This window comes from Sceloporus occidentalis, unplaced genomic scaffold, assembly GCF_023333645.1.
Source record: "Sceloporus occidentalis isolate IW3139 unplaced genomic scaffold, rSceOcc1.0.p SCAF_5, whole genome shotgun sequence".
In the NCBI taxonomy this organism is placed as follows: domain Eukaryota; kingdom Metazoa; phylum Chordata; class Lepidosauria; order Squamata; family Phrynosomatidae; genus Sceloporus; species Sceloporus occidentalis.
This window is the reverse complement of record NW_028316985.1, coordinates 32,499,798-32,514,802: the sequence shown is the minus strand read 5'-3', so window position 1 is coordinate 32,514,802 and position 15,005 is coordinate 32,499,798. Positions and strand designations below refer to the sequence as shown.

Here is a 15,005-nt window from a genome sequence, read left to right as displayed (position 1 = left end):
CACTGAGCCATGCCACTTAAACCGGATTATTTCTCCATTGTGGATGCAGTGTAACGGAAAATAATGAAACAATATATGATCAACAGGCTTTGACACCTTTTATTAAGAATAGTATGAGAACTGTGATATTACGTTATGTGTTTGGAAGAGCAAAAACCTGAAATTTGGTGAATATGAAGGTGAATGGAGTTAATATTGATATTGCATAGATGATATTGTGTATGAAATTGATACTTGTGTGAGAGAGAAGCTGCTGCCACACTGGAGAATTAACGCAGTTTGATCCCGCTTTAACTGTCATGGCCCCACTCTGTGGAATCCTGGGATTTGTAGTTTGCTGCGGCTCTCTGACAGGAGGAGGCTCGCAAAAGTCCCACAAATCTCTACACAAAAAACTACAAAACCTAAAATTTCCATAGTATTGAACCACGGCAGTTAAAACGGTCTAAAACCGCATTAATTCTGTAGTGAAGTGTGATAGTTAATCTGCGCATGCGCAGAAAACTCATTTAACCTTCCGTGGAAATCATATAAAAAACGCATAAAGGCATGGGACGGTCCATTATTAGGAGAGGGGGGATGAACTGGAGGGAAATAAATGTATTCCCTCCTCTGAATCGTTGTAGCCTCATAGAAAAGGCAAAAATAAACTTGGGCATTATTTTGCAATTACAAAACAAAGCTTTCTCCCAGAGAATCCTCAAAGGAATCATTCCGTCCCAGTGGTACATTCCTCCTCAACCGACCAATCATAAAATTATGTCCGTGGGGCATCATCAATCACTGGGCAGAAGGTGGCGCGAGCCTAACTGTAGCTTCGGATGACTTCATCGTTCGCCTGCGGCGGGAGGAGAGTTGGACGTGGGAGGAAAAGGGACCATATTATAGCCGCGGAGAGGCGGGACGCTTTTTGCTCTTGACAGCGAGGCTTATCCAATCACCAGCCCGCTTTCATTTGACTGGCACACAGTGGGAGCCAATGAGCCGAGGAGACGGCGGGGAAGCTAAAAGCAGGAGCCAATGGGAATGGAGGCGGGAGAATGGAGCAACCAATAGGAGCATGGGATGTAAGGACATAATGGCGGAGGGGCGCAGTGTGCTGTTGCCAGGGCAACGCTAGGGAGGCTTTTACCTCTCCACTAGGCCCAACGAAGAGGCCAAAGTTGGAGGTGCTATTAGGTCTTACTGCCTATCCCTGACCCCCCCCCCCTTGTTCCCCATAGAAGAAACACCCCCTTAGGGTGGCCCTCTTTCATGGTGAGGGGTCCTGGGGAGCCATGGTGAAGCTGAGAGCCAAATGCATCGTGGCAGGTGAGTTCTGTAACTGGCCACCGACCTGTGCAACCTGGAACTACAACTCCCAGAACTACAACTCCCAGAATCCCCCACAAGACCACCATTCTGGGGGGTGAGGGATTCTGGGAGTTGTCCAAAACTTTCCAAGTTCTGGGTCCTGAACACGGTTTGCCAGGATCAGTTTTAATGACATATATTGCAGCTGGAGTATTATTATTATTATTATTATTACTAGTACTGTTTTTTATTACTACTACTGTTGTTATTATTGCAGGTGGAGTCTGAGAGGCACTGTGGCACTGTAGTGGTTGGAGCCTTGGACTACAACTCCAGAGACCGGGATTGTATTCCCAGCTCAGCTGTGAAATCCACTTTGGTCAAGTCACACTCTCTCAGCTTCAGGGGGAAGGCAATGGCAAACCTCTGAACAGATCTTGCCAAGAAAACCCCATGATAGGGTCACCTTTGGGTCACCATAAGACTTGAAGGTGCACAACAAAAGCAGCAAATGGCAACCCAGGTTAAAATGGCTGGACAGGTAGCCAAATGAACCCACTTGCTTCTGCTTCCTACCAGTTTCATGCTGGATGGGTATTCTGGAGCCATAAGCCACATGCTCTCAGCCTCAGGGGAAGGCTGTGGTGAACTTCCCCTGAACAAATCTTGCCAAGAAAACCCCAGGATAGTTTCGCTTTTGGGTTGCCATAAGACGGAAACAACTTAAAGGCACACAACAAGATGGAGTCTCCCTTATCCAGAATTCCGAAATATTCCTGAGTCCAAAATTGTCTACATAGATGGCTGAAATAGTAATATCTTTGCTGTCTTCTTGTTCAGTGTACACAAACTTTGTTTCATGCACACAAGTATTAAAAGTAATGTGTATAAAATTACTTTCAGGCTATGTACTCAAGGTGTACATGAAACCTAAGTGAATGTCATGTTTAGACTTGGGCCCCATCTCCAAGATAGCACATTTATGTGTATGCAAATATTCCAAAATCCAAAAAAAAAAATGCAAACCAAAAGCCCACCCCAGTCGGTTTCTAAAAGCTTAACAGCATAAAAATGTCTTAACTTGCTGATGGAAGGAGAAGGCCATCCTGGCCTCCCTGGGAAGAAAGTCTGGGAGCAACCACCAAGAAGGCTATTTCCCTTGTTCCCACCAAATGAGCCTGAGACAGAGAGCAAGGTCGCTCCAGCCAATTTAACAGCTCTAATGGACTCTTGGTTATTGTGTATATTCAAGTCGTTTCTGACTTAAATCATGGGATTTTCTTGGCAAGAGGTGGTTTGGTTTTGTCATCCTCTGAGGCTGAGAGAGTGTGATTAGCTCAGGGTCACCCAGTGGGTTTCCGTGGCCAAGCGGGGATTCAAACCCTGGTCTCCAGAGTCATAGTCCAACACTCAAACTACTATACCACAATGGCTGTCATATGGACTCTTAAAGGGAGATAAGGGGATAAAGAATAGAACTTAGCAATTTCTAAAAAGCTTGCTATCTATGACTGAAGCTATAAGTGGTGCTAGGAAATCGTTCTCACTGAAATCTGTGAGAATTACTTCTGGGTCAGCATGGTTATGACCAAGCTGTACAATAAAGCAAGACAAGTCAGGTTAATGTTTGTGACCTGTAAAAACAAACACAGAAACAGGTCAAGAAGGTGCACTCAGGAGTCAAATATAATCTTCTTCCAGTGCCAAATATAAACTCCCCAGGAGAACCAGACATCGCTGATTTCCTCATTCTTATCCTGAAAGTTGTTTTTGTGATGTGAGTTTTAGGTTTGTAGTTGCTGCTGCTTCTTCTGCAAACTGCCCGGAACAAGAAGGTGATATAATTAAATTATTGACCCCAGTGACAAACTGTTTTCCTTTGAAACAGGCCCCCTGCTTTCCAAAGCAAAGTACTCATGGTAAACTTGTAAACCAGAGGGGAAAAGTGGAGGAGAGTGGACTACTAATCCAAGAGTTCTCAGATTTGTATGGATATCAAGTAGAACTTAGGTATATAGCACCTTTGGAAAGTGAATGTTATTGGGCTATGACAAATGTAGTATAAAAAAATAAATTTCCACCTAGCTAGACAGTAGTGTCAGGATGTCACAGTTTTGTATATATTTAGCTATAACAAAGAACATGAACAAGTCAGGCCAGTCTTACCTCTGTCAATATGTGAGACTGTATGTGTGCACACACCTTCACATCATCTGTCAATTTATATATGGCAACCCCATCCATTTCATAGGGTTTTCTTAGACAAAGAATACCCAAAGGTGGCTTTGGCAGTTACTTCCTCTGAAATACATACTACAGCACCTAGTATTCATTGGTGGTCTCCCAACCAAGTACTATCCTATTTAGCTTCCAGGATCAGACAAGATATGGTGCTAGATCACAAGTTGCTAAATCCTTCTGTTAGTAACTATTCCATGTGCTGGGATGATGATTATGCCAAAACCCAAGAGCAAGATTTAAAAGTCGGTTACTTTTGACAAAGCTATGTCAAAATGCATTTGAACAAATAAGTTTTCAAAAAAATATTAGCTTGAACCACATTTTTCACAATATTTGATACTGACAGGCTTCTGGTAGATTCTCTTAGCTGGAGTAACATCCAAATTAATAACATTCACCATCCCATTTTGAAGGTTATTTTAAGATACTATTTATTGGGACCTCCTGAGCCTCTTCTAGCTATAGATACAAGATGGCATAAGCTACTACTAATTTATACCAACTCAAACCACCGGTCCATTTAAGTTCTCTCTCCAGGGTTTTTCTTTGTATCATAGAATCAGAATCTGTCAGGATTCTATCCCAGCCCTAACTGGAGAACCCTGGTGTTCTTTATTGGACTCCCATCCAAGTACTAATCAGCTCCTTCAGGGCTAGCCTGAAGAAGAGCCCTCCCTCCATGATAACTCATCCTTCGGCCTGTGAGGGAGTGAATAGGCAGGCCCAGCTCCATCAGGGCTAGCCTGAAGAAAGAGAGCCCTCCCTCCAGTCCATCTGCCTTGGTCCAGGCCTCAGAGGGAGAGAAGAACCACTGTACCTCATCCCCTTCCCCACCACCATTCCCTTCTCCTTTTGTGTCATGTCTTTTAGATTGTAAGCCTGAGGGCAAGGAACCTCTAATTAAAAATAATAATTGTAAGCTGCTCTGATAGCCTCTAGGGCTGAAGGACAGGGTAGAAATACCCTAAATAAATAAAGTCAGTCCCCTGCTTCCCAAATTAGATTGTGTGTCCAGGCTGGCATGGTTTCATACTGATGATACTTTACTGTTTGGAACTACAAGGGCATCATATGATGACAGGCTGAACAGAATACTTTAAAACCCAAGTAGGGTTATGCTTAATGAAATATGCTCCTTTGTACAATCTCAGCCTCTGCATTTGGGATATTGGAAAACACTACAAGGTATCTGGTTCTTAAAGGTAGCTTCAGTCAGAAAGTTAACAGAGCTTACTGATGTCAGGCAATTGTTCAGGGTTATTAAAGTGTCTACCTGGGCAGCACAGCACCACAGAGACGTATTGAGTGAGAGAGAGAAAATGTATTTTGAGGCTCACTGCAACAAGCAGCTGTCAACAAGATCAAAATGATACTCATTTCATTCCTTATACTAGCCCAGTATGATACTTAAGTATACTAGTATCTATGGATAGATACTTCAGCCTTTCTACTAGAAGGGTATTTACATCAACTTAATAATAATAAGTTTTATTTATAGACCGCTATTCCGCTTTGATCATAGCGGTGTACAAGTAAAAAAATTGCAATGACAACTACAAAGTACAATCAAAATATTTTAAAAAGAAATAATTGATATTAATTAAAAAAAGAAAGCACAGGACATTGAACTCTGATTGCTTTTATCTCAAGAGCATTCACGCCAACAGAAACAAGTAGCTGCAAATTGAAAAAGTAGCCCTGGCAGTGAGCTGAACATGTGAATAGGACAGTCCTCCCTACCCTGCTGTTCTCCAGATATATTAAATCATGATGGGAAGTGTAGTCCAGTACCTCTAGGAAACGCCAGGTTGATTGAGGACAAGCATACCTCCTTGATTTAATGTTTACTCTGCAAACAGATCATAAGCCACTTCTGTCTCTTCTTGACACAAAACATTTGGAGAATTTTCTGCAACTGACCAAAGATTTCACGTCAGGCTGAGAGAATTAACTTATATTCTTGGGGAAATATTAATGACAATTGATGCTCTGTCATGAGCACAATACATATGCCATCATTTCCAAGCAAATTATGTCAAGAACAAGAACTTGCTATTTATGTGGATTTCATTGTGGACAGGGAGCATAGAAGGCTGATGATTTGTATGACAAAAAATCCCACTTCTATTTAGATGTATGATATAATCAAGAATGGGCAGCTTTGGAGTTAGTTGTAATATATTACTTGAATAAGTCATGTCACAGTCACTTTCTTAATTCAGCAAAGAGACAAATTAATTACCTTTTACTCCCAATGTGATCCCATTGCTTAAGCTTCCCATGAACGTCATTTACACAACAAAATATATACATTAGTTATATTCACATAAATTTAAATCTAACTTGGCTTTGCTCTTTTTCAGTTTTCAGAGCACTTATGTACTTAGATTTCAGCAAGGATAGAAAGCCTCGAATTAAGCTGTTCTTTACTTACCACATTCATTTTATCAGATTTTTTTGCAAATACAGTAGTATTACAGTGGAAGAAAACCAATAAGTTCTTAGCATGGAAAGTTTTTAAGGCAAGAAGACATTGTCTTAATGAAATGAACTCTTTCCTCTCTTTGTTGTACAGGTGATTCAACAGTGGGGAAGAGTGCCTTGACCCAGATGTTCTGTAATGATGGGGCTCATTTTCAAAAAAACTATACACTGGTGAGCCATGTAGCTGAATGACAGCAGTTGTGAAAGGGAGAAGGCAACATGCCTTTTGCAAATCTAAAAGTTAATATTGTGTTACAGGTTATTATGATCAGTGTCAAGTGTCTTTAACATATTTTAGGGAAAAAAACTGACAGAAAAGTGCCAAGAATACCTTTATCTCCAACCAGTTCATAGACTTATGCAGCCAGTCATTTTCAGATGGAGGAACATCTTCTGTCTCATTTTGCACTGCTTACTTAAAAAAATATGGAACATGCACCCTGTTCAGGAGTTTATATATACTGTATATAGAAGTCCAGTTTGAAAGAGAATTGTGCATGTCAGACACCTGGGTATACAGCCTCCACATTGAAGTCAGTCTGTTGCATTAACTTATATGAATAGAGGAGAGAGGGTACACTACTACTCTTCAAGAATCATTGTTCAAATAAATGTATAAACCAGAATCCAAAGAATCTAGAACAACTCTTCAGTCTGTTTTAAAATAAACTTTGCATTACAGTGAACAAGTAATTTCCTCGCACAGGCACGGCACAAAGCGCCAAAAAGAGGCGCTGGGGACGCGCCTCTCCTTGCTCCGCAAAAGCGCCGTAGCAGCCAAATTGTGTGGCGCTGCTGCGCAGCAAGAAAAGAGTGCATAGAAGTGGCTCCTTTTTGCGGCACACTTGCGCTGTGCCAAAGCGCCAGCAATGGCGCGATGACGTGCCAGTGGCACAGCCCCGTTTGTCCACTGCACTGCTGGCAAGTCATCGCTGCGCGCACCATCTGGATGGTGTCGCGCAGCTGCAGCGCACTCATGACGTGCTAGGGTTGCAACCCTAGCATGTCATGGGCACACTGCAAAGGGCCCGTCTGTACCAGGCCATAGTTTTGTTTCTCAACCAATCTCAAGCATCCACCTTTTCGATTTTTGAGTATTTCTCTGACAAAACAAAAGATGTTATTTAGACATATTGTGGAAGTGATTTGAAAGATACAAAGGGTTCTGTTGGCACCAAGCAAGTTTAGTATGGAAATAAACTGTCTTTCTCTGACTAATATATTTTCCTTATTCTGATTGACAGACAACAGGAGTAGAATTGCTGGTGAAGACAGTGCCTGTTCCAGAGACAAATGATAGTGTGGTGAGGCATTTAAACTGAAGTGTATGGGATTTTAAAAAAAGTCTTTTTTGGTGACTTTATCTGAATTAGTTTAATTGTATTCAACAAGTATTCTGTGTTAGTATTAATATAATGTGGAACATTATTATTGGCAATGCAAAAAGCTCAGTCACTGGATTTATCTACAGAACTTTGTAGTGATTGAGTCACCTATTGATTTGGTTAACAAATATATAGCGGTGTTAATATCCCAGGTGCCCTTTTGTGTATACCATGAGTTGATATTGAAAATAGAATTTGGGCCTGGAGGCTTAATGGCAGTGAAAAAGAACTTCAAAACCCATGCACTATCTCAAGTATACTAAGTTTCGGAGTGTGGTATCACCAGTATGCGGATGACACTCAGCTTTATCTCTCCATCTAATTCCAAGAAAGCTCTCTCTGTACTGAAGCAGTGTCTACTGTCAGTAATGGACTGGATGAGGGCAAACAATTTGAAACTTAATCCAGACAAGACATACCGTATATACTCGACTATAAGTCAAACTCATGTATAAGCCGAGGGCAGGTTTGGGGACTAAAATTATGAATTTTGATATGAACCATGGATAAGTCGAAGGTAAAACTTAGGGGCATGTAACAAAGGATCTAAAGCAGGGGTAGGCAACCTTTTTGAGCCGGGGGCCGAATTGCTGTCCCTCAGACAACTGGGGGGCCAAAGCAAAAACATAAATAATTAAATAATTTAAAAATAAATAAATAAACAAACAAACAGGGACAGATGTAGGACAAAATTTTCAAATGGTGGACACTTTTTTTTAAAAAGTGGAGGACATGCGAAAAAAATTGCTGATTTTTAAAAAAATGTTAATATAAATGCATGTTTCCGAGGCTTCTATAGACAATTGCCCCCCTTGCCCTTGCGCGCGAGAGGCCAAAGGCCCCGGCAGCAATCGGCGGCAGGACTGGGCTGGGGCCGGTCCCAAGGCCTTGCCGGGCCGCATCCGGCCCGCGGGCCGCAGGTTGCCTACCCCTGATCTAAAGGATGGTGCAAAGGGAAATGATGCCAAAGAACTTAGAAAATTCCAGCAGGTATTAACTATTTGTGCTGATCCTAAAGGCTGGATAGATGAGAGAGTAGAGAGGATCCACACTTCTTTTTAGTGCTCCCAGGATGGACTAAGCTCTTGCCTTTTACCACTCTGTTCAGAAAAAGGGGATGGTTCCTTTATATATATATGAGTTAACGTGCAGTACTTACATCGACCCATGGATAAGTCAACCCGGTTTTTTTGGAGTCAATTTTTTGACTAAAGTTTCCAGACTTCTACATAAGTATATACAGTAGGTGCCCCTGGTCAGTCATAAGGCAGATCAGGGAATTGGGGCTTTGCCTGAGTTGGATGGGGTTACACTCCCCCTGAAATCTCAGGCACACTGCTTGGGTATGATCCTGGACTCCAACCTGAGCCTGAATGTCCAGGTTTCAGCAGTGGCCAGGAGTGCGTTTGCACAGTTAAAAAAAACTTGTGTGCCAGCTGTGCTTATTTCTTGAGATGTCAGATCTGGTTTCAGGGACACATGCCTTGATTCAGGGACGTAGCCAGGATTTTAGGAAGTGGGGGGGGGGGGGTGTCCAGACTAAGTGCCACCATTATAATGGGGCTTGGGTGCGGCGGCGCGACAGCACACACCATTCATTTTTCTAATGGATGGGGGGTCCAGACCCCAAGAACCCACCCCCCCCGGCTACGTCCCTGCTTGATTACATCCCTTTTGGACTGTTGTAACTCACTCTACGTGGAGCTGCCTTTGGGAACTGTTCAGAAACATCAGCTGGTCCAAAACACCGGGCACAATTCAAAGTGCTTTTTATGACCTATAAAGCTCTACACTGCTTAAGTCCAGACTATCTGAGAAATCATATCTCCCCATATGAACCTACCAGAGCCCTAAGATCTTCCAGGGAAAGCTTTCTCTCGGTCCCGCCACCATCACAGGCTTACCTAGTGATGACACAAGAGAGTCTTCTCAGTGGCTGCTACCACCCTCTGGAAAGTCCTTCCATGCCCCCCTCCCTCCTTGCTTTTCAGAAGCAAGTGAAAACATTTTTATTTAGGCAAGCTTTTCAAAAAAAAAGTCATGACAGGGTGGCTTATTTGGGGGTGTTATGTTTTAACTTTTGTATGGGTTTTATGTTAACTAAGGGACAAAACACGGTCATGATATGCTGCCTTGGGGGCGATGTGGGAGTGTGACAACCACCTACTGGACACTCCAACTCTGCACCCACACTGGAGTCACACCACACACCTGCCCAGATGGCAGGCAGTGTGGGAATGCTACTGTGGCAATTAGATGTTGCATGCCACAGAAGTGGAAAAGAGCCGCAGTGGCGACAAAAGAAGTGCTTTTTTGTGCAAAAAGGAGTGGCATTTTGTCACTCCTTTTTACACCCAGAAAATGCTGCATTGGGGCCACAGTGTGTGATTGCTGTGGCCCCAATCCAGCGTACAAAGGGGCAACATGACACCCCTCCTTTAGGGCCATCTATTTTCGGCCTTATATTGTTTTATGACTGTATATGACTTTAATTGTTTTAAAATATTGTACTGTAGTATTTTGAAATGGTTTTATCTTGTAAGCTGCCTTGGGTCCCTTCCTGGGAGAAAGATGGCATAGAAATGAAAATAATAATAATAATAATAACAACAACAACAACAACACCCATGCAGCTCTGTGCTACCACCATTAGGTAATTCACCAATGTGCTAGTTGTTTGGGGGACAGCTAAGAACAGTTTTGCAATCTGAATATGGCCTCCAAGAACACTGTAGCTTATGGACTTTGCATTGTTTAAAAACGAGATAGTGAACTTGTGTAGGTCTATATTATTCTACAGAGTGAGTTCCTTTGAGGAAGAAAATATTTTAGTCACCTGGGGGAGGGTTGTCACTTGTTTCTTGTGACTGCTGCCAGGTCTGAAGGAATTTGGTATTTAAACATATGTGCTTAGTGAAGAAGATTCTCTCTGACTACACTTTATTTTGCTTCTGCTTTCAGGAACTCCTCATCTTTGACTCAGGAGGCAAAGAATTCTTCACTGAGATGCTTGAGAAATTGGCAAGTATAAAAGTATTTCAAGATATGCGCTGTGGAAAAAGAAATCTTGATGCTCACATCCTAATTAAAACACTCATAAGAAAAAGAGTAATCATTTTATCTTCTTTTCTCCTTGATAGTACTGAAAGCATGGGGCAGGGGAGTGGGTTCCCCAAGAACTTGTATTTGGGGGAGGGGGACAGAGGACAAAAGTTGGACTACAGCTAAGGAGTCCACAGGCCAGTTTTGGGTTGGTCATCTCATAGCTACTGGTTGCTGGGATTCTTGGTCCAAAACTCACTGCAGAAATAATCCAGTTTGAGACAGCTTTAACTGCCCTGGCTCAGTGTTAGGGAATCCTGGGAACTGTAGTTTATTTTAGCACCAGAGCTCTTTGGTAAAGAAGGCTAAATGTCTCGCAGAACTACAGTTCCCAGAATTCCCAGAATCCTAGCACTGAGTCAGGGCAGTTAAAGTGGTCTCAAACTTGATTATTTCTGCAGTGTGTTTTGGACCCTTGTGAAAACTGTTGGATTTTGTAGACCTTAGTCTGAGCTAACAAGAATGTGTATTTGGACTCATTTCACGCAGTTTAGTTGTGTCTTATTTAATCAGAGAGCCAGCATGTGCATCTTCACATTGTAAATTTCAAATACACAGGTGACAGAACACTATAATCTACAGAATTATTTGAGGAATATACTTGAAATGTATATATTATTAATAATTAAGTAGATTACATTAGCCTGCATTCATATAAAGCATTTGCTAGTTCTCTGCAAAACAAGTAAGAATGTGCAGGAAAACCTTTATATGGGACTGTTTTAGATTTCCTTTACATTGACTTTCCAGGACAGATTTCTATATATTTATTCCAGAGTAAGTCCCACTTAGCTCAGTGGAGCCTCCTCCACAGTAGGTGTATTGCTGCCCTATGTTGTAAGGGGTTTTTAAAACGATATTTTGCTGATTATGGACAAGCTAATGTGGCACTATAAATTCCCAGTTTACCTATTTAATGTGTTTAGTCTTTGAAGAGTTTTGGATTAGCAGTGTGGCTGAAACACAGAAATGTAGCTTTTCCTCTGAATACTAAGGTTATTTCCATGGGAATGGTTTACAGGATCCTTTGTTTTGGTTTCCTTTATTCTTAGCTTGAGGTCTGTGATGTCCTTTTATCTTCCAAAATTACTTACTTCTATCTTTGATGTCCCTGGAGTTTGTACTGTACTTGCTATTGACCACATCAGTTTTTTCTATACGGTTTACAGTTTTTTCCCTTTGCTACACAGTGGGAACAACCCAACGCCATTTGTATTGTGTATGATGTAACCAGTGAACAATCTTTCAATAATTGTGCTAAGTGGCTAGAAAAATTGAAGACCCAGAGTTGTGGAATTCATATACCAGGTAGGAAATTCTGAAAGTCCATATACTTTGAGCTGTATTTCATATTCAGGATTTATTACAGAGCACTGCATCTTAATTTCAAATGGTTGAGGTGGCTTTTCTCAGTTTATTCAGGTTGCATCCGCACTGCAGAAATAATGCAGGTTGACACCACTTTACCTTCCAAGACTCAGTGCTAAGGGATTCTGGGAAATGTAGTTTGTTGTGGCCTCCGAGCTCTCTGGCAAATAAAACTAAATGTCTCATAAAACTACAATTCCCAAAATTCCATAGTGTGGAGCCCAAGCAGTTAACGTGGTATCAACCTGGATTATTTTGGAGATGCAGCCTCACCATCTAAAACAAACATGGGACATATACAACGCGCCCGCATTATACGCGGGTGTGCCTTACGCGGCTTGAGCATACGCGCTCAAGCCGCGGGGTGGAAGGGGCAGCATGTCCCATTCAATTGAATGGGCGTGCGCGCCCATTGCGCCCCACGCGCCGCCGCGCCGCCGTGCACGAGCCCCATTGTTTATAATGGGGCTTAAGCATAGGCGGAATTCGCCTTACGCAGCGGGATCCGGAACGGATCCCCACGTAAGACGAGGGCCCACTGTATATCCCTTGTGAATCATATAATCCATTAACTTGTAAAATATTTATTTTTTATTTATTATTTATTTATTTGGTAGCATGTTGACATGCTATGTGTTATGGTGTTTGTTGTTAATCAGACAATGCAAGCTGGACAATTCCCCTAGTGGATTTACCTGTTAAGCATACTTTTATATGTGTTTTTATCTTAATTCATATCCTAAGCCTGTTTTAACATTTTTTGTTGTTGTTGAGTTAGTATTCTTTGTGGAGCTAAAATAAATAAAAGTCTTTTAAAAATACTTCCTCTTTGTTTTCTTTTCCTAGGTGTATTGGTGGGCAATAAGACTGATTTAACTGATAGGCGAGTCGTGGAGCAAAAACAAGCACAAGAATGGGCAGAAACTAATGGTCTAGAGTACTGTGAGATTTCAGTTGTGAGTGTCTTTATGTAATTATGTATAGGTAAAGAATTGCACTCCCAACCCAAGAAATTCAGAACAGCAAACTAAAACCTGCTGTTTCCTCAGTGTCAGATCTTATTGGCTTGAACTCCTTGGGTTGTTTCTTGCAATAGTGTGTTGATGAAATAACTTGTTTTTCTTCTCACTTACTTCCCTGTCGTACTTTTTTTCTTTACAGAAAGAAATGGAAAACTATGAAACTCCTTTTCGCATTTTAGCAAATTCCTTCCACCAACTGTACAAAGAGAAGGTGGAAATTTTTCACTCACTGCTTTGAGGTGGATCTGAGTGTATTATACATACCTTACTTTTTTACTTGAGCCTGAAAATAATTAAATGTTTAGTTATCATAGATAATGGCATGAGAGAGTAGAAATTAGACCTTATGTCTTATGTTCATTTTCTTTCTGGTAATTCTAAGGCAAACAATCTATAGAAGTTGTTTTCAACAGTCATTCCAAGTCTTAGTTTGTTATTGCCTATTCTGTGACATATAATTTTAAATGAAGTGTTGTTTGTGGGTTTTTAATGATTTCACAGTTTAAATATTGTGAAAGCAAGTATAGTATACATAGTGTGAGAAATTTCCAGAAATAAAACATATAAAGTTGATTGGCAGGATTTACGAACAAAATAACAGCCTGGCCATTCTGGTGCAACTAAACTATCAGAAATAAATAACATTAAATACTCTTCTAGAATAAACTAAAAATAAGAAACAAAAATGAAAACATTGTGTTTTGGTCTCAGGTAAAGCCTTTTAGGAATGAATTCTATGAAGGGGTAGGAATCATGCAACACTCCAGGTGTTGTTGGGCTACAGCTCCCAGCAACCTTACCCAACATAAACCAGTGGAGAGGAATGCTGGATGTTGCAGTCTGACAACATCTGGAGAACCATATGAGACCTACCTCTAGTCTGTGGGGTAGTTACCACTGTTTGAAACTTTGTAGTGTCACTACAACATTGAGCTCTGCTCCTGAATTCACAGAACGGTTTGTTTTGATTTGGCTCTTTATTCTCCCACTTCTGCAAGCTATTTAGCTATCAATGCCTTTTCTTTCTACCTTTTATTACTTGGGAATGTACTGCCCTCTGCTGGTGCAGAGATCACTTAAGGAAGTGATATGGGGCATTAAAAATGCCTTCAGTGGTTTGCATAACATCCTCTTGGACACCATATTGGTTTACCAAATGTATAGTTAGAAAGTTGCTTTTTTGACAAGTAACATCCATGTTACTGGTGACTGTCACGTTGTAGAAACGTATGGGCTTCTGATCTCTCAACTGATATACAAATAATTTCTTGTGCAAATGATAGAGAATACCCTTGCTCCTTCTAAATCGAGAGAGTGTACTGGAAAGGCTTGTCATAACATATTTATCTATTCTGATTTTTATTCTTTCTTATCCCAAGGGCTCAGGGCAGGTCATAACATGCAGCACATAAAATAAAGTCTAAAAATATCACATTATAAAACCTACACAACTCCAGCTGTGTTAACACATCTCAATATATGCAAGCTTAATGCACTTACAAAAAGCCAGTTGAAATTTCAGTATACCATCTACAGATACCAAAAATATATATATATAGATAGAGTGAATATAATAAAAGTAATAGGTCAGCAGTCTCCTTGACTGGTGACAAGAGAAGTGGCCTCCCAGGTATTTCTGCACTTGCCCAGTTAATGGTGTTCTTGCAAGGGCCCATTGGTTTCAGTAAAATGCATGCAACTGATATTTGTGGCAAATGGTGTACAACTTGCTATTGATAAAGCTTATTAATTGAACTTCTGCTTAACACTGAAATATATTTACTTAAAATAGGAATTTTCATTGATACAGCAGCTTGTGTAGAACCTGCCCTTTAAAGCAGAAGAAAATGTAATAATAATAATAATAATAATAATAATAATAATAATATGTTTTATTTATAGACCGCTATTCCACAATGATCATAGCGGTGTACAGTAAAAATTGCAATACAATACAAAATATAAGGTGACAGTTAAAGGAGGGAGGGGCCTCTTCCTTCAGGCAATCCCTGATGTTGCTGGGTCTGCCTGATCGCTCCCTCTGAGGCCAAGATGACAGTTAAGGAGGGAGGGGCCTCTTCCTTCAGGCAATCCCTGATGTTGCTGGGTC

General features: G+C 41.1%; 1 protein-coding gene across 5 annotated transcripts; it reads left to right on the top strand.

Annotated features, from left to right (window-relative positions):
• Positions 1 to 838: 838 nt before the first annotated feature.
• Positions 839 to 14,441, top strand: IFT27 (intraflagellar transport 27). Of its 5 annotated transcripts, XM_089526745.1 has the most exons (8): positions 1,074 to 1,311; positions 1,571 to 1,834; positions 6,110 to 6,189; positions 7,263 to 7,322; positions 10,365 to 10,424; positions 11,696 to 11,813; positions 12,720 to 12,829; positions 13,035 to 14,441. In XM_089526745.1, exons 3-8 carry the CDS (start codon positions 6,145 to 6,147, stop codon positions 13,131 to 13,133), a joined length of 492 nt encoding a protein of 163 aa, XP_089382871.1. In that variant the 5' UTR covers positions 1,074 to 1,311; positions 1,571 to 1,834; positions 6,110 to 6,144; the 3' UTR covers positions 13,134 to 14,441. The 5 variants fall into 5 exon arrangements, with proteins under 5 accessions (XP_089382868.1, XP_089382871.1, XP_089382869.1 ...); XM_089526742.1 differs by lacking the exons at positions 1,074 to 1,311; positions 1,571 to 1,834 and adding an exon at positions 839 to 1,067; XM_089526743.1 differs by lacking the exon at positions 1,571 to 1,834.
• The last annotated feature ends 564 nt before the right edge of the window (positions 14,442 to 15,005 follow it).